This window comes from Petromyzon marinus, chromosome 4 (genome assembly GCF_048934315.1).
Source record: "Petromyzon marinus isolate PM22_M1 ecotype Great Lakes invasive population chromosome 4, UKy_Petmar_22M1.pri1.0, whole genome shotgun sequence".
NCBI lineage: Eukaryota > Metazoa > Chordata > Hyperoartia > Petromyzontiformes > Petromyzontidae > Petromyzon > Petromyzon marinus.
The window spans coordinates 7064141-7088864 of record NC_133670.1 but is presented as its reverse complement, the minus strand read 5'-3'; the positions used below and the strand labels follow the sequence as shown (position 1 = coordinate 7088864).

The following is a 24724-nucleotide window of genomic DNA, read 5'->3' as shown; positions in this document are numbered from 1 at the left end:
CATTGAAAATCCATGACCAGGCAATACTTTTTATTTGGATAAAAGCATTTATTTAAAATATTAACACGGTTATTGCAAACTGTTCAACATCACAATGTACACACACCACCTCGCATGGCCAGAAAGCTCACTTAATTGAAATACTATTTAATTCGTAAAACATAATATGCATTTCGATCATAAGCATACCCCATTTTAGTTAGGCATTCAGAAGTTTTCACATATAAAATTTAAGTCATCCACACCACGAAACGTAGCAATTGGATTTTAGGGCCTTTTTTAAATATAAAATCACAGATAACACTAAAATTACATAATTAAGTTTCATGCCAACAGGTTAATAATACCAAACAAACAATGTTTCGGCTAATACAAGGGGGCTGTAAAATAGCCATGATGTTATTCAATACAATTTCAATCAAAATTGAACGTCTCCTTATTTTACAAACATGAAGAGTGTGCTGGGTATTGAAAAAAGTCGATTATTTTCAGCAAAAAGTATCCTTAAAACACTTCACCTGCACACATCCGACGCTGCCACACCGCAGCGGAAGAGTTTTATTATATTTTCACAAGTTACGGCAGGAGTTTCATCACACATGGAAATGTATTTCTGATTAAGATTTAGCAGTTCTCATCTCGACGGCCTCGAAGCCAGTGATGAAATGTTCTTAATGGGAGAGCAAGTCTTCCGAGAGCAGTGTTCTTGATTGCAAGGCCCGCAGGGCCATTGGCGCCCCCTGGTGGCCTTTAGTGCGGCACGTGACGTGCAGCCCCCGACAACACATAGTGAAAATACCCCCCCCCATCATCATCATCATGGTGCTGCTGTCAAACCCCAAAGGTTTCAAATGTGCGGCGGCCCCCACACACTGATGTCTGATCGGTAAAAGTGGCCCCTGCTCTGAACATTAGTGAAAAACACTGTTCTAGTGGATGACCACTGTTGACTTCCCAGTGGTACTCATTTAACAGACTCGAGAGACTGATTAATCTGGAAACCTTCCAAAGGTTGAATTGAACGCTCGAACCAGTGCCACGTGGCACGACGGTGATGCGGGGATTTCATGTTGCACTTGGAAAAGATACATTATTCACCATTCCACACTGGTAAAACAACCAGTAAGCTGTAAGTCACAATACGAACAATGGTAAACGGTGTCTCCTTTAAAGAGTTTGGAACAAGACAACAACGTCATCGCAATACGGGCCTCGCGGATGTCAGTTAACTTCGTAGGTTTGAATTTCTGCTCAGCTTTTGAGCCAACGTTAATCGCACTCAATTCACGAAGCAACTTGTCAACAAGATAAAACTTGGCAAGCTGGCAACGAAAGATGGCTCCCAAACGGCGCGTTCTCACCTTTGCCCGGCCGCGAAAAAAAATCGCCTTTCAAAAAGGGCTTCAAAAAAGTCAACCGACTGAAGTTTCGCCAACGAAACAACCCAACGGTGGAAGGGACGATCGTCGACATCGGACCCCGCTGTCGTTGTTGAGGCTCGTTTTGAGACAGCGGCAGCAGCGAAGGGCGTGGAGGAGGTGGAGGCGGCAGCTCCTACTTGGGGATCCCGGCCTGCAGGATGCTCGAGAGGAGAACCTTGTCCTGGAGAGCGTGCTCCACGTCGCTCTGGTCGATCTTCAACGACACCTGCCCAGACACAACGGACGTTACTTCACGCGCGTGCGTGCAGCTCTCAGATTTAGATCGAGTCGGAAAGCGTCTCTTGCCCTGCGTCGAGTTTCAAGCGCCTTTTCTTTAACACGGCTGAGAACTCGAGAAACCAGAATGAATCTTAAATGATGGCTTTGCGCACAAAGAAGATCTCATCAGGCCACCATATCCAATGCCATTGGGACATCATCATACCTTGTCATCAGTTCCTCCCTACTACTGCCAGATCAAACTGCTATTGTGCAGTAGATACCCGACATCTAATACCTGCTGTTACAGTATCCCATCATCAGAGTATTGCGCCCTTGCCCAAGGTTGTTGTGACCTCTGTGTTGTTGCTCCAACGTCCGTCGAGATAAAACTACCATCCCGTACACACGTCCAAACCTGCAACGACCTCCTGTTTTTGATCACGTTACACGCCCTCCTGCCACGTACTATCCAGGACTTCTATACAACACACCATGTAGTTCACTTACTCGTCTTGCTCTGGGGATATCTAATTTCTATTGTCCGAGCAAGTTTGCTGCATGGCGATATAAATATAATTGTTTCTAAAAACAACTGCCAGCGATCGGTACCTTCATGAGGCGAGCCTCCTTGGAGTTCTTGATGGTCAGGATTCCCCGGGCCTCCAGCAGACTGCACAGCGCCATGCACTCCGACTGGTGTAACCGCGCCATCTGGTGCCTCTGGCAGACGCCGGTGTACGTCTCGTGGATCTGGGGACACGACCAAAAACCGATGTCAGACCTTGACCACCGCGAGCAATGGGGGAGCATCAATGATGGCCGATTTTAATCGGTAGGACTTCCTTCGTTTAATTTATACTGTAAAGTACTGCGATGCCCTCTTTAGTGGGGGCGAGTTTTTACTCAAGAAATAATCAATTGAATTAATGGTATAGACAACAAAGGCTCCCCGTATCGACTTTAACAGACTGTTGGGGCGTGTGCCGAGCGAGGGAGCACCTACGCAGGCCGGTGTGGTGCACAAGGAAGTGGCCAATTCCGTCTGTCTCCCTCGTGCGGCGAGGTTTACATGCAACACCAGCGGGTAGTTATTTGAGGCTGAATCGACCTAGGAGAGCCCCAGGACCAGTTCAAATATTTCGAAACCGTTATTGATCACGAGCGGGAATCGAACTTGTGTCGCCAGGTTCGTAGCACAGTGCGCTAACCGCTACACTCCCGCCACTGGTGTAGTGTACACACGCATAAATTCCCAGCATAACTTGTGGCGAGTTCCTTTATCCATGATTTCCCGTCCAAAGATGTTAGGGGGACAGGCCACTAAGGGGTGATTCACATCCTGCTGATTGTGGGTATTCATGAACATTTTTGCATGGATCTAGATGCAGTTCCCAGCAAAAACAAGTAGCCGGGTGTGCACGCAGTCCCTAATCAACAGCTGCTACAATTTGACAGCTATCAGCATGGCTGCTAAAGTGGGCATGGCGAGGGGACAATCTGTGAGTAGGTACTGGAAATGTATTTGCATCCCTGGTGGATTCTAAAGCTAGAAACGATTTTATTTTACCAGGTAAGGCCCACCGCGAGCTGGAGAGCTCTTTTTTTCAGAAGTGACCTGGCCACAAATGATAGCTCAATGAAGTGGTTTTATCACGTGGAGATTTATATAAACCAAACACTCTCAAAGCATGTTGGGGAGGGGGAAACCAGAGGACCCAGGAGAAAAATTCACGCGACCACGTGGAAAGAAAACACGCAAACTCCAAATATACAGCAGGCACCAGGGTCGGGATTGAATCCACGATCTCCTGCATATCAGGCGACATAGTTAACATCTCGCCACCACGGCGCCCCATGCCCAGAACTCGCAGACTCAGAGCCGGTGGGAAGTTAAACCAGAGTGACGGCAGAGCGTAGGAAGGTGCATCACGTGCACCCACTGGCAACACTTGTGTGTGCCCTCCAGACACTGGTGATCTCCGAGCTGCCCACCTGACTACTGCAAGCCGAGCTGCCCCCCATGACGACTACAAGCCGAGCTGCCCCCCATGACTACTGCAAGCCGAGCTGCCCCCCCTGATGACTACAAGCTGAGCTGCGCTGCCACTGTCAATCACGCACGGCGTTTGGCTCCGATGTCACTGCGTCTCGCTGGTGCTTCAATTCAGGTTTGCTACATACGCATCAATAACTCGAAACGTTGGGTACGCAAAGCAAACGAATGTTCAATCGAGGGGTTATCCAGGTAAAATAGTTTCGACAACAGAAGCGTCTGGCTGCCTGCCGCGTGTGATGGGCTGGCGATTAATGTGTGGAAGCGGATCGAGAGTTGGCAGGTGTTGCCAATTACCATTGTAAATGGGGTGCTCTGCAGCTGCCAGGAAATGTGGTCATGACATCTCACGTTTGGCAGGATGTCCCAGCAGGGATGCGATTCAACCATTGAGAATATATATGCGCAGTCTCCAACTACATTTATTTAATCTTTCAGTATTTTCACCCAAATGACTGATTCTACAATGAGTGCCAAAGATTGGGCCTTCAAACAAAGCCTAACACACCACGGTGGCGAGATGTTGACTACCTCGCCTCGTTTACACGAGGTCGCGGGTTTCGATCTCAATCCTGACGCCTGTATATTTCGAATTGGCATGTTCTGACTGTGGTCACGTGAATTTTCCTGAGTCCTCCGGTGTTTCCCTCCACATTTACAAACATACGTCTCGTGTATTTGGCTGCTGAAAGTTACCACGCGATAAGCCACTTCGTTGAGCTATCATTTGTGGCCAGGTCGCTTGTGAAAAAAATGCTACATAGCTCAGTGAACCTTACCTGGTAACATACAAAGTACTCGAATATCGACAACAACATTAGATCATCGTCAATTTTGTCTAATCCCATTACGCTATTATTTTACGGAACTGGGGGCGGTTCTCATCTGCAGTGGCAGCTCCTCTATTATTGTCTGAAGCAGGGAAAAACAAGTTGTCATTTTAATGACCCTTCAATTTTAGCTTTACATCAACAACAAAAAAAAGCTAGCCCATCAGCTTCAGGTTTGCTAATGGTCTGCGATGTCTTGCATACACGCACACACACACCTATATATATAAAAAAAAAATCATGGAAATGAATAATTCATTCATGCAACTAATGGGCTTCAGAGATAAGAGTATCCCAGTCGTCTTTGTTCACAAGGAATACATGGGTTAAAAATCCACATTGGTCAATTGATTAAATGTTTTATATATATTTTAAATCAAACAAACCCCTTCAATTGTTTATTACCCACAATTTGCCAGGGCGCTAAGTATTTATATATTTAATTATGATTTATGGTAAGCGGCAATATAATGTGGTTTCAAAGGTTAAAAAGAATGTAAGCAGTCAATACAAGCACATTTATCTACTATTAAGAATTTTATTTACCCAAAATTTGATGGCCTTGCTTTGGCCGACCCCGGCATTTTTATTTAACCACGGCCTCTTGCAGCCAACCAGGTCACCCTCCCAGGTACCAGGCAACCCACCCACCTTGCCCATCCACCCCAGGTTCCGGGCCTCCCACCCCAGGTACAAGGCCACCCACGGCACTCCAGCTAACAGGCCACCCATCCACCAGGTCACTGGCTCACCTTGCCAAAGGTGAACTCCCTGACCTTGCCACTGCGCACCAGCATCAGCAGCGTGATGACGAGCAGCTTCTGCTGCAGGGGAAAGCTGCCGCCATGGTCCCCGGCGCGTGACGCCATGGGGCTCCCGTAGACCTCCGAGAGCACGGCGGAGATCTGCGGGAGGGTCACCCTGCGGGGCACCGTCGTCGTGGGCACAGGGCCTGCACTCGCACAAAGGAACCGTGGAGGGTCATGAAAATCAGATACCACACCCACACAGGTGGACGGCGTACTGATAAAATCTAAGCCCCCCCCCCCCAATTTTATACACTCCAATCGCCAAGCAGCGGTCACTTAAAGATTTCCCACACATTTTTATGAAGGCATTTCACAACCAGAATATTTATTTATGCTGAAGGAATCAGGAGAGCTATAAAGCTCTTTTTATACATGTTCAGTAGGGGCAGGTCACAACTTTACAACAAACAATAGAAAAACACGAGAGGAGTGCAAAGTATAGGAAAGGTAAGCAAATCACGTAACACATACATACAAATAAAACTATTTTTTATCTTACCAGGTAAGGCCCACTGAGACATTAGCTTTTATTTAGATACTACCTAACCACAAATTATAGCTACATAAAGCCTCTCATCCTCATCGGTTGTTACAACCTTACATGGCCTTCAGAGGAGCGATCATCACATGCTAATACAACTATGAAATGTAGTTCTCCATGCTCGACTGTGCAAATTAAGTGAAACACCAAACGCCGTGACTTTTGGGCAATTGCTGGTGTCCAGGCTGAGAGAATCAACTTGCTTTGCCTAAGACGCTGGTTTAATCTGCGGTGACTGCCCGGATTTGAACCCATGACCTCAGCAGAGATGGCTCAGTGTTCTCAAGGCATTAGCCCCCAAGAGCCACCTGGCCGTCTCCTCTTGTTAACATGTTAATTAGCCAGTTATATTATAATCAAGGGCACATGCCCACTATGTTCAAATGCTATAGCCGAAATATGGCATTACATTCAACCGAAACATAATATTTACCCGAGACACGAAATTTACTCTGACAGATGGGGGGGGGGGGGGAGGAAACAATGGTAGATATTGAAATCACTCGGCAACACCCCCGCCCCCACAGGAATACATCACGAGACATTAAATGCATTCAGTGAGAAGAGGAAGAATATGAAACGTCAATTATTATGATTGTGCCATTGCACTCTGCACTGTAGGGCCTTTTTAATATTCCGAACAGAGACTGGGCGTTTTTGCCTCCCTCCCTCACCTTCTCCGTTCGGGCTCAGCACCGTTTGCTTCCTGATTTCGCCTCCAAGTTTTTCCACAGCTCGCCTGCCGCAAGAAATAACAACGCTTGGTGAATGGGGGAGGAGATCGAAGTGAACAAACAAGAGAGAGTCAAAAGTGCAATTCAAACATTGAAGGGGTGGCCGGAAGTCTTGAGTGCTTCACACAGCCCATCCCACCGTGGTCGATTCACTGCTGGATGAAAGGCAGTTCCCCCGCCCCCAAGCCGTTAACCTCTCCACGTGCAAGACATGCTACTGTTCTGAGAACATTCTGCCATCTCCTGGCCACCACACCGTTCAAGCAGAAGAGGTTGGCAGTCAAAATAAAACCAAACGCACACAGGGTGAAATCTACAGGATCTACCAGTCCTGCCTCAAATGCATTGAGATACAATTGAGCATAAACGACACAAAAAAAATATAATATTTTTTATAGACTGTAGACATGGCCAGCAATTGCATGCATAGATTGGTAATTGGGTTCCGTAACAGTTAACAGAGCAGTCAACCCAACAACCACACTTTGTCGTGTACCCGAAGCTGATGAGCGTGACTTCCGTTTGATTACCAAGTGAAGCGCACTTTGAAAAGTTATAAACGCAAAACCTGTCGGGGTCACCGTACGCGGCGCATTGTGGCGCCAAAAAGAACCGTACATTCATTTAAGTTGCATTTTTTTTTACATCGCCAAAATTACACAATCCGTGATTATCTCTGTGTAGCCGGTGGCAATCAGACTCCACTTGGGAAGCGCAGAGGATTCTCAGCAGTGCCCCTCAGTGCTGTAAAGCCCCTCCCCTCTAAGCCAGCCAATACTCAGCACCGCATAATGCATGGACTCAAAAATCCCAATATGGCCTTAACAGACCCAATAGGTGTCACACCACAACCGTCGTGTGCCATCCGGGCGACACGCCTTGGTCGCCTGTGCCTTCCTTGCCAGTGCCAACGTTCACACACCAAGCCGGGCACTCGTTTAAGGCCGAGTCGAGCAAAGGAGAGGGGTCGGCGCTTCCAATCCGGTCGCCACCGGAGTTAGCTGCGGCCAAGAATCCAACTCCTGGTGCAGCAAGTTCGTGGCGTGGCGAGATAATCACTGCGCCACCGCTCTCCACGTGCATGAACTTGGGCACGGTTACCTGCAGACATCGAGCGCCTTGCGGGCATCCCCAGACATGGCCGACACCTTCCTGGCGCAGAACTGCACCGCGGCCGGGTCCACCACACCCTCCTTCAGCTGCAGCGCAAGAGGGGAAACGGCAGCACCGTTGTGAACAGCAGCAGCTAACCACGACAAACAAAGGAGCATCGTCGATACGTGCACGTGCATTTATACGCGTGTGTGTGTGTGCCTGTTTTAAGAAGTCATTCCCGGAGGGAACACACATATCCGAAAACCAGCCGGGAACACGAAATGCCAAATTTAAACAGCAAACACGATTCACAGTTCTGCATATGCATTCTCTAACGTTCAGGAATCGCATCGCAAACATTTAGAACTGTTACCCAAAAAGGTAAACTCCGAGGAAGTTATTTGACAGTGGTTTGCTTTTTTTATGCATTTTCCGCACCTCCGATGAGCACGGTTGGCTACGTACGGTGCGAAAGAAGTTTAACATACACACACGTAAACGTGAGCGTGCGCGCCTGCCATTCCCCTCCCTTTCCCTCTCCCCAATATGCCCATCGCGCACCGTCAACACTCCCTGCAACGGCGCCAGTGTTTTGAAACCCAACTCGCACTTTGACCCGACCAATGTGTTCTGTCGACAGGGTGTGCAGATGACGCCGTGTTCTTACTGTCGTTTTCTTGAGTACAATGTTCAAGAAAATGTTCTCGCATAATGGAATAGCCATTTCAACAGTATTTTATATAGGCACTTCATAAATTGCTTGGGAGGAGCAGTGTATAGGATGTTTGGGTTTGGTCCTATATATAATGTACGGTTTTGTATGATGCAATTAGCATGAATGACGTAAGATCAAATTTATAATCGTCATGAATAAAAACAGGCCACTCTCCCACAGATTCCGATCATTATACCAATAATCCAATCACACATTTGCATTATACAAATACATCAACAGTGGCGAATGGAATTCTATAACGAGATAACCACGCTCCTTAGCACACAGTAGCAACAATTGTCATCCCAGGCTCGCCCTCTGTCTTGGAAACTAAATGGCATTCATACAGCGGCTGCAGAAACCGTTTCAGAACTTTCAGCATGACAGCCATTTATTCAGATGGCAATTGCTTACAACGCAACATTAAATGAAAACGTCTTGGCAATACATCCAAGTCACTTGCTGCACTAATCCTTCACACCTCCAGCAGGCTTTGCCAAAATTCATCCCCTTGTGAATAACCTAGGCAGATTGATAACAGCTTGCGCATTATCCGCTTATGTGGGGTGGCTATGTGTAGGTGGTGGAGACGCTTGGTGCAAGGTACATGGTTGGGGATCCATGCATTGTGGGCTGCTGCTTGTTGGCAAAGTGCGGTAATTATTATTATTATTATATAACAATCGCACCTCCTGATTAGCACGGTCGACTCCGTATGGTGCAAAATAAGTTATACATACATACATATATCTGGTGTTGGCCGAGCGTGGCATAGCAGTAGTAATCGTTGCTGCATTGACTTGCAGTTGAGTCTAATCGGGTTCATTAATTGGCTGATAACACCTTTATATATATATATAGAGTGCAGCAGAGCTTGGGAAATTGTTGGCAGCGGCTCACCGCGTGGCTGCCTTCCTGCTTGCCTGTGGCTCCTCGTGCCTCCAAGTCGTTCTCGCTCTACGAGAGCGAGCGAGTGCTGTGCGTTACAAGTTGACATTATTATGTTGCTGCCATCAGAGGAGCATCTGAACCTGGCCTGAGCCTCTCCACCGCTCGAGTTTTAGCACGAGCGGTGGAGAGACAAAGGCCGCCAGGCACGGTGCTCAGGACACGCGAATGGGCATCTGTGACCACCCCTACTGGACATCAGTGAAAAAGAGCTTCATAGCTCAGCGTATTTCGCCAGGATGAATAAAGATTCTGATTCTGACACACTACCCGCTCATGTGACTCGTCAGTTTAAAACAGATGTTCATCAGCAGTGTGTGAACCACAGACTCATATGGTAATGCTTTCCTGTGTGTGAAAAAAACTATGGTTTCTACTCATCCAGAAAAAAACCTCAATGCGCCTTTAAGATTTTTCATGCAGCGCCCTGATTTAGATTGCTTCGCCATTATGTTCCCGAGTATTTTTACACGAGAAAGGAAACTACAATTCCCGGAGTAAAAATCGAGCCTTATATCGCGGATAACACGTGCTTACCCCCGATAGGCGGTCCTGCAGAATGGCCAGGATCTGATCGCGGGAATAGGGAGGGAAGTTGATAAGATGCGGCTGGTGGCTTCGGAGAGCTTGCAGCCGCGGCAGGATGCGGTCCGTCAGGTCCAGCGCGTTTGCCACCCCTAAGGGACAGACAAAAGACTGCAGGGTCAAGCACTGCAAGTGATCAGCTATTCAGGCTGGTATGAGCCCCGAGGGGTGGTATGGTCAGCACTGGCTTCCCCAGTTGCCTCTGTTCTCACATTACACCAAGCACTAATTTAAGGCCGTGTTGACCTCGGTGAGTCACGAGGTCCGAAGTTCACATTCTGCTTAACAACCTGCGCTGTTCTTGACGAGGACTGCAGTCCCGTGTGTTACACTACCACTCTGGCGTGTGCGTGGGCCCGGAGACATGGCAATATAGCCATAGATTATTGAGGAAACGTTCCGTTAGTGAGCACCTATTAAAGCAGGAATACCAGAGGGGACGGTCAGGCATCACGTCTAACCACCTTTTGTCTTACCAGTGCTGATAGTCAAACATCACATCGGGTTCTAATTTTAAGCCGAGCCAACATCAGGGAGGCCCAGAATCGGTTTGGATACTGCTTGCTCCTCGTCGCAACCAGGTCACCAGGTTTGCAACGCAGCACATCTAAAAAAATAAATGTGCCCGAGCTCTCGGAGCCTTTAACATATCCAGTGATACTGTTTCAATCCTTCCTCGAAAAATATAAAATAAAAAGCATTACACTGACACTGGACGACTCCTGCATGAATTGTATTTGAATCCCACGATTCCACGGCATCCAATTCCTACAGGAATCAGAATTAAATAGCCATTAATTGCAATGTAAATCCTATCAGGGTCATCGTGCCACCTAGAGGCGACTGTTGGAATTTTGACTTAAAGCTTTCGTGACTGCATGAATTCATATCTTTGGGTCTTTCGGCAAAGCCACGTAGATAGAAAAATTATTTAAAATATCACGACGTTTCGATCGCAACACAAGCAATCGTCATCAGGTGAAAAAATATAGCGGGAGAGCTACTAAGGCAGGAAAATTATATATTTGTTCCTGCCTCAGTAGCTTTCCTGCTATCTACGTGGCTTTACCGAAAGACCCAAAGAATACTGTTGGAATTGCCAACGGAATATCGTTTGCATGGAGATTCAGTTCGCGATTCTCTCAGGCTGTCAAAAGAATTCCCCCGCCCCCCCATTCCTTTTGATGGGAATTCCTGCATCTTAACTGGGATGGAATCCTGTTTGACGAAAAAATTGTGGAGTTGGAGCGAAGGACGCTCGTAAATTTAGCAAGCATTGCGCAATGAAATGAAAATTGTGAACGGTAAATACACGCAATGTGAGAGGACACGGGTCTCATACTTTGAGCTGAAAGAGGCAGTGGGTAGGGATTATGTTAATTTGAAACTTTTGTGTTTTTCAATAATTTGCCACTTTGACCTCATGGAGCGTTTTAAGTGGAAAATTGTGATATTTCCAGCAAATGGCGTTCATTATTTGCTTTGTTGTTCCTTCCGCCTCTCGCAGTCGTCCAGCAACATGTGTGCTGTGTTGAGGGGGGGAGGGGCAGCGGCAATAATTACCGATGAGTACGAGGCGAGAGTTGGGAAGAGCTGGCCACTCGAACATGGTGTAGAGCACCTCCTGTGCACGGCTGTCCAACTGGTCCATCTCGTCCAAAACCAACACACTGCACAAATGCACCAAGACAAAAAACACCCCCCCCATAAAACCTTTGTAATAATGGTAAGGCAAGTACTGTTATAGCAAGCAACTTTTAAACACAACACAACAGGTACTCATTTATAGCCAACTCGACCTCGCGGAGGCCCAGGACCAATTCAGATATTCGTCACTGATTTGGGCTGTGATCGGGAATCGAAATCAGGTCACCGGGTTCAGTGTAACGCGCTAACCACTACGCGATTGCTCCCCCCACTGCACACATACAGTGAGGGAAAAAAGTATTTGATCCCCCCCTGATGATTTTGTACGTTTGCCCACTGACAAAGAAATGATCAGTCTATAATTTTAATGGTAGGTTTATTTGAACAGTGAGAGACAGAATAACAACAAAAAAATCCAGAAAAACGCATGTCAAAAATGTTATGAATTGATTTGCATTTTAATGAGGGAAATAAGTATTTGACCCCTCTGCAAAACATGACTTTGTACTTGGTGGCAAAACCCTTGTTGGCAATCACAGAGGTCAGACGTTTCTTGTAGTTGGCCACCAGGTTTGCACACATCTCAGGAGGGATTTTGTCCCACTCCTCTTTGCAGATCTTCTCCAAGTCATTAAGGTTTCGACGCTGACGTTTGGAAACTCGAACCTTCAGCTCCCTCCACAGATTTTCTATGGGATTAAGGTCTGGAGACTGGCTAGGCCACTCCAGGACCTTAATGTGCTTCTTCTTGAGCCACTCCTTTGTTGCCTTGACCGTGTGTTTTGGGTCATTGTCATGCTGGAATACTCATCCACGACCCATTTTCAATGCCCTGGCTGAGGGAAGGAGGTTCTCACCCAAGATTTGACAGTACATGGCACCGTCCATCGTCCCTTTGATGCGGTGAAGTTGTCCTGTCCCCTTAGCATAAAAACACCCCCAAAGCATGTTTCCACCTCCATGTTTGACGGTGGGGATGGTGTTCTTGGGGTCATAGGCAGCATTCCTCCTCCTCCAAACACGGCGAGTTGAGTTGATGCCAAAGAGCTCCATTTTGGTCTCATCTGACCACAACACTTTCACCCAGTTGTCCTCTGAATCATTCAGATGTTCATTGGCAAACTTCAGACGGGCATGTATATGTGCTTTCTTGAGCAGGAGGACCTTGCGGGCGCTGCAGGATTTCAGTCCTTCACGGCGTAGTGTGGTACCAATTGTTTTCTTGGTGACTATGGTCCCAGCTGCATTGAGATCATTGCCAAGATCCTCCCGTGTAGTTCTGGGCTGATTCCTCACCGTTCTCATGATCATTGCAACTCCACGAGGTGAGATCTTGCATGGAGCCCCAGGCCGAGGGAGATTGACAGTTCTTTTGTGTTTCTTCCATTTGCGAATAATCGCACCAACTGTTGTCACCTTCTCACCAAGCTGCTTGGCAATGGTCTTGTAGTCCATTCCAGCCTTGTGTAGGTCTACAATCTTGTCCCTGACATCCTTGGAGAGCTCTTTGGTCTTGGCCATGGTGGAGAGTGTAGAATCTGATTGATTGCTTCTGTGGACAGGTGTCTTTTATACAGGTAACAAGCTGAGATTAGGAGCACTCCCTTTAAGAGTGTGCTCCTAATCTCAGCTCGTTACCTGTATAAAAGACACCTGGGAGCCAGAAATCTTTCTGATTGAGAGGGGGTCAAATACTTATTTCCCTCATTAAAATGCAAATCAATTTATAACATTTTTGACATGCGTTTTTCTGGATTTTTTTGTTGTTATTCTGTCTCTCACTGTTCAAATAAACCTATCATTAAAATTATAGACTGATCATTTCTTTGTCAGTGGGCAAACGTACAAAATCAGCAGGAGATCAAATAGCTTTTTCCCCTCACTGTACACACACCCGGGGAACCCTTGTTGAGGCTCATAGGCTGAGTATATAGGAGCCTGAGTTTGTATTGGTCACCTCTTAATGCCAGACCGTAAGAGCATTATGTGCCCAGTACCACCCCGGGTAATCCATCTATCCACTGCCGATGCATACACAGCGCAATTTTTTAAGGTTAGGATTAATGTACATTACACTCAATTCGATATACATTTGGATGCGCAATTTAAAAAATGAAACGAAGAGTGAGAAAACGAGAGTGCAGCTTCCCATGATTGTATAATCATTAAGAGGATCACTAGATTGTCGTTTGCTGCTGTGGGCCAGCGCTGGTGGATTCTCACCGCTGTAACTCGAACCATCGAATTACCGCACTCAGTCCCAACCTTGGCAGATTGGTCACAACATGTAGTCCCCAAGTCACTAATTATAAAACGGTGCTCATGTTGATTAACAAATTAGGCATCATGAAAAAAAGGAAGTTGAACAGCCTCTCTAGAATTAAGGCCAGACATTGGCATGGTTGGGCATGCCTGTTATCCCAGGAACGTTGGAGGGTTGTGGTGGATCGTGCAGATTTCATCATTTGGTGCGGGAACCAATCTGCTGGGCTTCTTGCACGGGTGGGAGGAAAACAACCGATGAGAGTTACCTGGGAGATCAGGTGTTTGACTCAAAAACAAAAACCTAACACCGAAACAGTGCGATGGTAAAACGTGAGATTGCATAGACATCTTTAGACAGTGATGGCGTCTCGATTGGTTCGGGCAGTGTTCTTCATTGCAAGGCTACAGGCCACTGGTGGCCCCTGGAGGCCTTCAGTGCCGCCCCCAACAATACACAAATGTAAAAACACCCCATCGTGCTGTCAAACCCAATTGTTTAAAATGTGTGGCGCCTCACACTGATGACGTTTTATTAACAAAAGTAGCCCCCCCCACCTCCCCCTCTGAAAATTTGTGAAGAACACTGGTTCATAGGGCCTCGTTTCATGAGGTGCGGCGTTTTCCTTACATCATGGGCCCCGATTTGGTGACAATTCTCTCCAGCTGCCTTGCATGGTCTCTGCTGCCAACCCCGGCGGTCTTCTCCCCGGCCTCTCCGAGCTTGGACAGGACAGCCGGGTACACGGCTTGCGACGAGGTCAGCGGCATGCAGTTTAGGAAGACGACCCTTGCATTGCTCAGCCTCTTCTGCACAGGAAACACACGAGACAGATATGAGGATTAGGTGGCTTGCTTGCACATTAACACCATTTAATGCCAAATCGAAAAAAACAGAAACATTATCCTTATTATATGAATCCCTGCAGTCACGAAAGCTTTAAATCAAAATTATCCTTATTCCCCCTATACCAATCTTTACTTTGTATATTCGTGTGGACCGTGTCATTGCTTGCTTTGCATCTGGTCAGAATGCATGTTAAATTTCTTTCGCACCATTAGTAACCAACCGTGCTCATCAGAGGTGCAGGGTGCTAATCGGAGGTTGTGCCCATCAGGAGTACAGGGCTCCATCACATTTATTCCTGTATTTCAGTCGTATTACGACAATGTAATTTGTTGATTGGGAAGTGCTGCTGCAGAGCACATGACTTACAATTGTAAGGCCACGTGTTGTAAACATTGCTCATCTTAGTAGCCTTTACTTGAATCAATACCGAAAAGGGAATATTTATTGTACGTTACTTGACCGTGTCTGCAAACAAATCCCACACAACCAAGCGAGGTGGTGCTGTGGTCGGAGTACCGACTCTCACTGTAGGACGGTGGAGAAGCTCCAATCCCACTAGGGCAGGGGTGGGCAGGGGGTTGGCAGCCTGTGGCTCCGGAGCCACATGCAGCAGCTCTTAAAAGGACTGCAGTGCAGCTCTTGAAATATTGAGCTTTGTACCGAATTCGAAAAAAATGGCTCTTCCTTGTGATTTTGGTTGCCAACCCCTTACCATTGGGTGTTCAGTTTACCACGGGAGTCCGGTTTACCATGGGCAGCAGTCGGCAAACCTGCGGCTCTTTAAGGTTTACTTCGTCACTTTAATTATAAAGGACCACCATCTCGTATTCACATTGCATTGCGGCTGTTAAAGAGTTTTTTTTATTTATAAATACAGAATTTGAAAAATAAATTGCTCCTCTTGTGATTTTGCTTGCCGACCTGTGCACTAGTGTCCACGGTGCCCATCGAACCTCTGGAAATTCCAAATTTCTTGTAAACAGTGACAACAAATGTTTAATTTCCAGAATATCCAGCACTCGCTCAGGTTCACCTCATTGGCCAATTTGAGCAGCAGACGCTAAACAAATGTCTTTTTATTTTATCATGGAAGAAAAATGTTTAGCCATTTGTCAATCCACTGCAGGATGAAGGCCTCCCTTACAAATAAATAATTACACGCTGAATTTTGATTTAAAGCTTTCGTGACTGCAGTGATTCATATTCTTGGTTCTTTCGGTAAAGTCACGTTGAAGGGAAACAATAAAATATATTATATATAAAATAAACAATATATATTATATATAAAATAATAAACTATATATTATTTTATTGTTTCCCTTCAACGTGACTTTACCGAAAGAACCAAGAATATAATTACACACTTGTCAGTGCGCGGTCGTGAAGTGTTCGGGGGCTGATTTAGACAGTACTTGCCATTGATGTTTGCCGTGGTGAGGAATCAAACTTAGCTTGTAGAGTTCATAGCGCAATGTGCCAACCACTGCGGCACCGCTCCCTCTCTCTCTTGCATTACATGTACATTGCACATAATAGTACCTGGGTATCTCGCCGAATTGGTTAACCTCTAAAAGAAATATTATAATCCTGAAAGCGTCAACTCAGCCTCCTGAAATATTATAATGCTGAAAGAGACAACCTCGCCTCCTTGTGGTCACACGCTTGCCAGGTCACCAGGTTCAAACAAGAACACGTTGTCTCTCCAAAAAACACACCACCGTGACATCACGTCTAGGCGTAAAGACAACAGCCCTCGCATGACATTGTCCTCAGCCGGGGCACCGAATGAGTTTCTCAAACAAAACAATGCCTCCTACCGAGCAACCAACACGTCAATTCCCAGCCTCAATATTCCTAAAATCCATTACGACATATTTAACAATATCAGCGAACAAAGCGACGTGCCTGCAGCGCGAGCATGCGTGTGAAGATATAGATTGAAATACACTCTCTGCCGTATATGCACACGAAATGTATGTAATATACGAGCTAATCAGACACTCAATGGAGCTCCATGTCGGGTGTCAAAACAACCGTGACTCACGTTCGCCTGAATTGAAAGAGCGCGCTGTTTTACATTGGTGCCCGTGAGAATTAGTTTTTTTTAATGTTGAGTAAATCTGCAACTGCACAGATCCGTGCTCAAAGATCGTGATTAAACTGTTCTTGCCAAACACAATTCACACACGTGCACCAAGTTTCCTAGCCATACACAGCACTGCTGAAAACAAATGTCTTACCCATTATGTAAAAATAACAGCAGCAGCATTGGGGAAGACACCACTGCATGACTGGGATTACTGAATTAGGCCATCGTCAACAACAACACTCTGTCCGATAGATCCCATCAGGGCTATTAGGAAATCTAAGAATTAGGATATCTGTAAGCAATCATTCTGCAGGCAGGGCTGGGGCATCACACAAGGTCACACGTCTGAGACAATAACCTGTGGTGCCATGACGACGCCTGTTGGAGACGACAGCACAGCTGTTATATTATAATGCTCAAAGAAACGTGCGTTTCGATTATTTGGCTGCTGTAAATTTCCACACGATAAGCCACTTTGTTGAGCCATCATTTGTGGCCAGGTCACTTCTGGAAAAAGCTAATAGCTCAAGTGGGCTTTACCTGGTAAAAAAACACTAATTTTGTGCGATTTATTTAACCTTTCATATACTTTGCACTCCTATCGTGTTTTTGTATTGTTTGTTGCTGTAACGTTTCGAACACCCCCCCCCCCCAACTGGGCATCTATAACAAAAAGCTTCATAGCTCGTCGGATTACTCCAGTATAGATATTCTGAAGTAGGTCTACAAGGCAGTGTCACTGCATGAAGTGTTATAAGCAGGCTATTTCCAGAAATCATTGTACCATGCAGAGAAATTAGGAACTGCTAAAAAGAAACGTCGGTCGGAGTCGAAGGTCTGTACAACGTAAGTCCCAGTATGAGCTCTCCAGACCACACTCAAGGAAACTTTCGAGGAAATGCTGCAACAGACGGACAGACGAATGAAGTTCGTCACATATTGTATGGCTGCTGGGTTGGGCTCAGGCACTAAGTGTGATCTACAGTGGTTAATCCAAATCCCATAATTTTTTTACTAATAGTCTACATTACTCTGCAGCCAGGGGGTGCTGTAGCTCAGGGAGGCTGCCACCGTCATCAACAAACTTTTCACGAAGTCACCATTTAGGAGACATCATTCACACGAGCAGGCCATTGCGTGCCAACCATCCAAATTTGCCTAATTACCTGCAAATTGCTCAATTGGAATATACAGAGTAATCATCGACCCCCCCCCCCTCCGACTGCAAAAACTTTGCAGGACCCTTCTGATAAAGAATTGTTACTTATACAGCTCTGGCTGTGTGCCACGTGTAGATTTATACCTATGGCCAAAATAACCCAGAATCTGCCCGATCTCATCAGATATCAGAAGCTAAGCTGGGCCGAGGCCTGGACACTGCTTGAACGAGCAACCATCGTGAACAACGGCTGATACAGGCTGTGGTGTTACATGGTGGGCAGTGCTGCAAAACCCAATATTGCACTGCACTTCTACGATCCAACATCTTCGCTTCCCGCTCTGACTGAACAACACGGACCTGCGTGGTGGGGGGAGCAGCGGTGGCGAGATGTTAACGCCCTCGCCTGGCATGCAGGAGTTTGCATGTCTCCCTCTCTGTGGTCGCGTGGATTTTTCTCCGTGCGCTCCGATTTGTCCCTCCGCAATTAGAAACATGCGTTTAGAGTATTTGGCTGCTTTAAATTTCCACATAAGCCACTTCGCTGAGCTACCATTTGTGGCCAGGTCGCTTCAGAAAAAGAGCTATAAATTAGCATAGCTCAGTGGGCCTTACCTGGTTTAAAAAAAAAACCCAACAACCTTCGGTCAATGACCCGCACGAGCAATTCCAGCAACGGACTGACGCCAAAGGCCGTGCTTGGATGCTTCGCGAAATGGACAGTCAGGCGAGGGCCAGCTGACCTTCATGCTGTGTAGGATGTGCTTGAGGCAGGCCGTCTTGCCGGTGCCCGGCGCGCCCGAGATGTAGATGCTGCCGGGCACCCGCGCCACCACGTGCTCCTCCACGAAAGCGACGATGGCCGCGGTTTCCCGCTCGCGGCACAGCAGCCGCTCGGGGTTGGCCGTGTGCAGAGCCTTCTTGGCAAGCGCATAGCACTCTCCTGCGCACGTCACAAGCGTCGCGCGGAAGCCATCGCGTTATTCCGCGCGTCTGCGGAAATACTTTATCCGTGCCCCTATTTTTCCACGGCTGCCTGTATATATGTAGGCAACCATGCCCGTCGTAAACCGCAAAACGCCCTTCTGATTATTCCCATTTTTTGCGGCTTAGTGGAATTCATCAATCCCGTGGTTTTTTTGTACTGTTTGTTGTTGTTGTAACTTTCTGAACCCGTCCCTACTTGACATCCGTGGTTCGATTGGTCCAGGATAAATAAAGATTCTGATTCATCAGTAAATTAATTCGACCATGGGTTACATTGGGGAATGCATAATTATTGCTATTAATTGCAATGGGTTCACAGATATAAGTTGTGGCAAATTCATGCTATTACATATGACTATTGCGCATTTCTCAGTGGGATCCGGAAAGTTGGCATGGGTACCGGTTCCCTGCAGTTCTTTCTGAACCCAAAATTGTATTTGTATTGTGGAACGGTGGCTGGTGATGGCTACGACACCGGGAAGCAATCATTCCTCTGCCAGTGTTCCCAGCTACCGTCGGATGTGCCAAAATGAAAAGAATAATCATGTTGATGTAACATTTTCAAGCGGTTTCCAGAAATGTAACTGCAATCTGTGAACAGTGAAATGCGTCGCAACCCTCAGAAGTATGGATACCCATTAACTCACATATTAGTTTAACCCTTTCCCATTCCGAAACGTCTGCAAGTTGCAGGGTGGGTCTATGTTGATTTTTTTTCGAATCGTCCGTAGCCAACCATGCTAATCGAAGGTGCGATAGCCAGCACCAAAACGGTTGCCACGTCCTCCCGCATGGCATTGTGGGAGCCCCGTTACGTCTTCCAACCTGAATACATACCGATAAAGTTATTTTAATTAACCGGAATTGGAAAGGATTCATTCATTAGGCATGGATGGATTTCGCCTTTTAATTATGAAAGGGCACACAATTGAGAGGAACCAGTTGAGGTAGTTCGGGCACCTAGTAAGGATGCCCCCCGATAGACTCCCCTTGGAACTCTACCGGGCGCGTCCCACTGGGCGAAGGCCCCCAGTGCCAGCCCAGGACACGCTGGCGGTACTATGTCACTCGGCTGTCCTGGGAACGCCTGGGAATTCCCCAGGAAGAGCTGGAGTCGGTCGCCAGGGAAAGGGAGGTCTGGACCGCCCTACTCAACATGCTGCCGCCGCGACCCTAGCCAGGACAAGCGGATTGAGAAACGAATGAACACACGATAAAAACCGACCCCACCCACCTTCCTGTCGCACGACCTGCAGGACAGCCGGCGTCGAGGGCGTCCTTGCCGACGAGGCGGTGGCTTTCTCCCGGGCGGCGCCGCTCTTCTGCGCAGTGGCCCCGTCTCCAAGGCGGCGTGCGTCCTGCTGCTTCTCGATTGGCGAGATGACGCGGGGGGGGTGGGGTGAAGCTTCCTCGAACTGCAGCTTCTTGCGCGTGGTCAGCACCGGCGACTTGAGTGCCGCCGCCGCCGTCGCCGTCACCGCCGCGGTGGCGTTTTCCTTCTGCCTCTTGGTGGGCGAGCATTCCAGCAGGTGCGGCACGTTGCAGTTGTTCTCCTCTCCTGCGGGGCGGGACCGGCCATCGACATGGAGTCGTCAACGTGGAGTTACGCGACTTGAAGCTTGATGACAAGATTATCAGGTACCTTTTAGCTATTTAGGGAAGCACCGCATGCAGCACAGTAAGTAGGCTGTTTGCCCCGAATTAGGAGTCGTTGTTTAAATTAACGTGGCCTACACAACACAGTTGTGTTTCTTGTAGTCAGCTGAGAGGCACTGCGGTCAGAGTGCTATGGTTAGAATCGTGGTGCTTTGGTCAGCATATTTTTACGTCATGTTAGTCCACTCTCAGCTGTGAAATTGTTGGCACGAGGGGGGCGTAAGCAATATTTCCCACCCCGTTGTTATCAGGGGAATCAGTGGACTCAGTTAATATTACTTGTATACATAAATAGCCAATTACCATACTTGGAGTTCCTCATTCACTGCCATCTCTCACATAACTTCTCTCAGTCTGCATCCAGGCCAGTTTTTTTTTATTAACACTACGTTTGAGCTGTGAATTAAAATCCCAATTAGAGGATTGATTATATCAGAAACATTCTGAGATCGCTCTGCTGTGACGGGGTCAACAATGGTTGTCAATTTCAACACTGAGATTATACAACCACCACACGATTGTGCACCCCAGATGTTAAAATTACAAAAATATGTACAATGCTTTCAGCTGAGCCGCCACCAAAGCTTGAACGCACTAAGTGGTTAATTACAATTGGCGGCACTGTAATTAGTGTTGCGAGACAAATGAACGAAACAAAGCAGGCAGAACACACACATTTTAGAATGTAATGAGCATTTGCATGAAAATAAAATAGATATAGGCAGCGGCCATCCACTTCTGTACGGTATCCCCTTGTTATTCATTAACTTGCTATACTAGCGAATCGCACGTGGAACTTTTACACGACTGCATTGAGAGAGATCAAGTGATGAGGTATAAAGTGAGGAGGTAAAGAGATGTTTATTTTAAATTTTTTACGCATTTAACAGCTCATTTATGTATTTATCATTATCCTCGAAATTTCCTCTTCGCGGGCATTACCGGAACATAACGAGGGAATGCTGTACAGCGTACCATCCATTACACCACAGCGGCCACCCCCCCCCCCCCCCCTGTACACCAACTAATCAAGATTCACAATCGCTTGTGGCTGCAACCCAACCTTTCCTTACCGAGGCGCTTGCGGGGTGAGAGTGGCTGGCTGAGCCCCGTGGCGATAGTACCGTTCCTCCCCCTGTTCCCACTGCGTGGGGTCACCTCGAGCTTTTCCTTCCGCGCCGATGAGCGCGTCTTGCGGCGCGGAAACGCGATTGCCGTCTGTACCAGGGAGCACTCGGCCATGGCTGACGTGTCTGCACGGACACGCGGTGACAGCGGATGGTGAGAAATGTTTCACGGTACCGTTGGGGTGCCACAGTGGAGAGATGTTAACGACCTCGCCTGGTATGCAGGAGGTCGTGGGTTCGATCCCGACCCTGACGCCCTGCTGTATATTTGGAGTTTGTGGTCATGTGGATATTTGTCCGGGTCCTTAGGTTTTTACATCCACATTTAGAAACATGCATTAAAGTATTTGGCTGATATACATTTCCACGTGATAAGACACTTCGTTCAGCTATCATTTGTGGCAACGTCGCTTTTGAACAACAGCTATATACAGTATCTCAATGGGGCTTACCTGGTAAAATAAAGCTTAGTATTTTTAAATATGAATAGTTTACAGTTTTACTTAGCTTGTTTACCTGGGGAAACATCAGTAAGAGACAAACAACCGAACATAAAATAATTGGGTGCTATGCTTGTATCGTTACGAAAACAATATTGATCCACGGCATCAACAACTTGTTTGATTTTTGATTTAAAGCTTTCGTGACTGCAGTAATTCATATTCTTAGTTTTTTCGGTAAAGTCACGTTGAAGAGAAACAACAAAATAACAACGTGACTTTACCGAAAAAACTTGTTTGATTTTTATTTGTTGACGAGGGTAAGAAACATTCAACTGGTATACGCTTCCGGGACTAAACAATGACCTAATCATACTTGGTTCCCACCTACAAGACCAAACTTGTCACAATAGCTCGTGTACAAGCACTTGCATATTTAAGGAACAAAGAAATTCGAGTGTATTAATAATTTGGAAATCATGGCAATACAGACACAAAGTGGCATCCTGAATCCTCATCATATTCTACAAAACTCATTTAATTTTACCTACAAATTATTACTTGATATTTTGAATGCAGGGTCTTCCATCGCCTACATTCTAACCGGGCCAAAACTAAAATCAGCAATGGCATGGCATAATCGTACAAAACAAAGGTCACACTGTGCTACTCTTAAGAAGTGGGCGAGTTGAGAATTCTAATTTACATCATACGACAGCTGTGGAGCACCGACCACGGCTGACATCAGTGCCCTTGTGATATCAGAACCGATCCTGCCATCATGAGTGACATTACACGGGGAGGGCCTTTTTCATGGCCATGAAGACTAGTCGCTAAAGTGGCACTAACGGGCATCCACAACAACTCGCACAAAGGCTACAAAAGTCCAGGCGAAGGAGAGATTTCCACTTGAATACCAAGTGTTCTCGTTTCCACGGTGGAGTGAGGCCCCATACGCTGTGTATGTTTAAATACGCTGAGAAATGAGAACTGCTCTGGATACCAAAGCACGAGGTGACATTAGCACAGCAATTAAAATCACACACACACACAGCATCGACTGATGAGGAACAAAAAACTGGTTTATGCCGAGTAGTTTTGACATAATTAAATAATGTAAAACCAAGGTGAAAACCATTCTTCACCAAAAGCTGTAAATCACAACACAAATTACTAACGTATTAGTATCATACGATTGGTTGTTAGAGTGCAAATTACTTTGCAGATTCGCTTGCTGTTAACAGGCATGGAACTTCACGCGATGCAGTACGGTACTGTGCTGCATTGTAACTCGATTTTGGTGTACGTACCCACGATGTCGGTAAGCGACTTAGCTCTCAATCTCAACACCGTAACTACCCGACTCAATAACTGATGATGTCGTATAGATAAGTTAAGTTTAAGAAAAAGCCAGGGTTAATTTGGCGCCCAGAGAGCTCGCTCGTTCGCGCGGCACGGACGTCCGAGGGGTTTTAGGCGCGAAATCAACAATCGACAATTCTACATTCCCCGGCCACAAAGCTCAGCTCTTATTAACACGCCAACACAGCACAATCTAGCACTAACATTCTCTCTCAATACACCGTACAGTTAATTTAGTTAGCACGGGTAACATTTGCGTACGCGCCATACCGTTGTACACAAACGACTCTCATTGTGCTCATACAGAGGAGTGTTGTAATGGTGAAAATGTAAGACAGTTCTATTAAACCCGCACTGCTGACAGTTCTATAAAAACCCGCACTGCTGGATAAAAGAAAGGCCTCCTCGTCCATTTCAAAGAATACACGAACCAACACCGACATTTAAGCCATAACCGGGATTCGGTTCGAACCTAGGCCGCGTGGTCGATGGCGCAGCGCGTTCGGCCTTAATTCAGTCACTGTAACCAATCCTTAGGCATGTATTGTGCGCGCAAACCTAAGCACAGAGCGTAACACTAACGAGGACTCGTTAGTTTTGGTCAACAACGGGGTCAGTTTTTAATCGGCGACGACGACACCGATGGCTCGAGTCGCCGCAGCGCGCGCCAAATCACCACCAACCCCGCTTCGAACGCGGCGTTCGCGATTAACTTACATCGGCAAATAACACGGACGAACAGATCACACAACCGCTGCAGTCTCCACGCCGAGGCACGCACCGGGGAAGGTGGCCGCCGGTGCTGTGAGGGCTGTAGGCTGTCGAGTGAGTGAATGAATGAATGAGCAGGAGAAGGATGAGACGACCCGGGGCTGCTGCTGCTGCTTCTGTTGCTGTCTTGCCCGCGCACGGCTCAGATCGCAATTTCCCGCCAACACGCGTGACGTCGATTTGGCGCGAGTGCGTCAGCCAATGGGATCGCGCGGTCTGCGGGCGATCGCCGACGTCGCGCGAAAACGTCGCAATGCCATTGGGCGAGACACCTCCCCTCCCGCCCCTTCCTCCCCCCGCCTCTACCCTCTGTGGGCGGGGCTATCGAGGGAATAAATTATCGGGTTCTTGGGTTTCTCGTGGCGGTGGTAGATCATGAACATAACAAGGGTATTGATTTTGATTTAAAGCTTTCGTGACT

The 24724-nt window shown here is 47.0% G+C and overlaps 1 protein-coding gene across 2 annotated transcripts; it reads right to left on the bottom strand.

The window, feature by feature from the left end:
• Positions 1-1418: 1418 nt before the first annotated feature.
• CDC6 (cell division cycle 6) lies at positions 1419-24497 on the bottom strand. Of its 2 annotated transcripts, none has more exons than XM_032946441.2 (12): positions 24314-24497; positions 21677-21856; positions 20182-20505; positions 18704-18903; positions 14494-14672; positions 11517-11623; positions 9906-10045; positions 7712-7809; positions 6551-6615; positions 5279-5478; positions 2253-2393; positions 1419-1647 (listed from the first exon to the last, which is right to left on the bottom strand). In XM_032946441.2, the coding sequence occupies exons 2-12, from the start codon at positions 21843-21845 to the stop codon at positions 1555-1557; spliced, it is 1716 nt and encodes a 571-aa protein (XP_032802332.2). In that variant the 5' UTR covers positions 21846-21856; positions 24314-24497; the 3' UTR covers positions 1419-1554. The 2 variants fall into 2 exon arrangements, with proteins under 2 accessions (XP_032802332.2, XP_032802331.2); XM_032946440.2 differs by having other exon boundaries at positions 24250-24486.
• Positions 24498-24724: the final 227 nt, after the last annotated feature.

Bases quoted from the DNA above. Each gene is read 5' to 3' on its own strand.
- CDC6 (XM_032946441.2), bottom strand. From the start codon at position 21,845: ATGGCCGAGTGCTCCCTGGTACAGACGGCAATCGCGTTTCCGCGCCGC. The intron at 14,673-18,703 runs GTCAGCTGGCCC...TTTCCTGTGCAG, and splicing joins ACATCCTACACAGCATGAAG to AAGAGGCTGAGCAATGCAAG. The intron at 2,394-5,278 runs GTGAGCCAGTGA...TCGTGTCCCCAG, and splicing joins GGGAGTTCACCTTTGGCAAG to ATCCACGAGACGTACACCGG.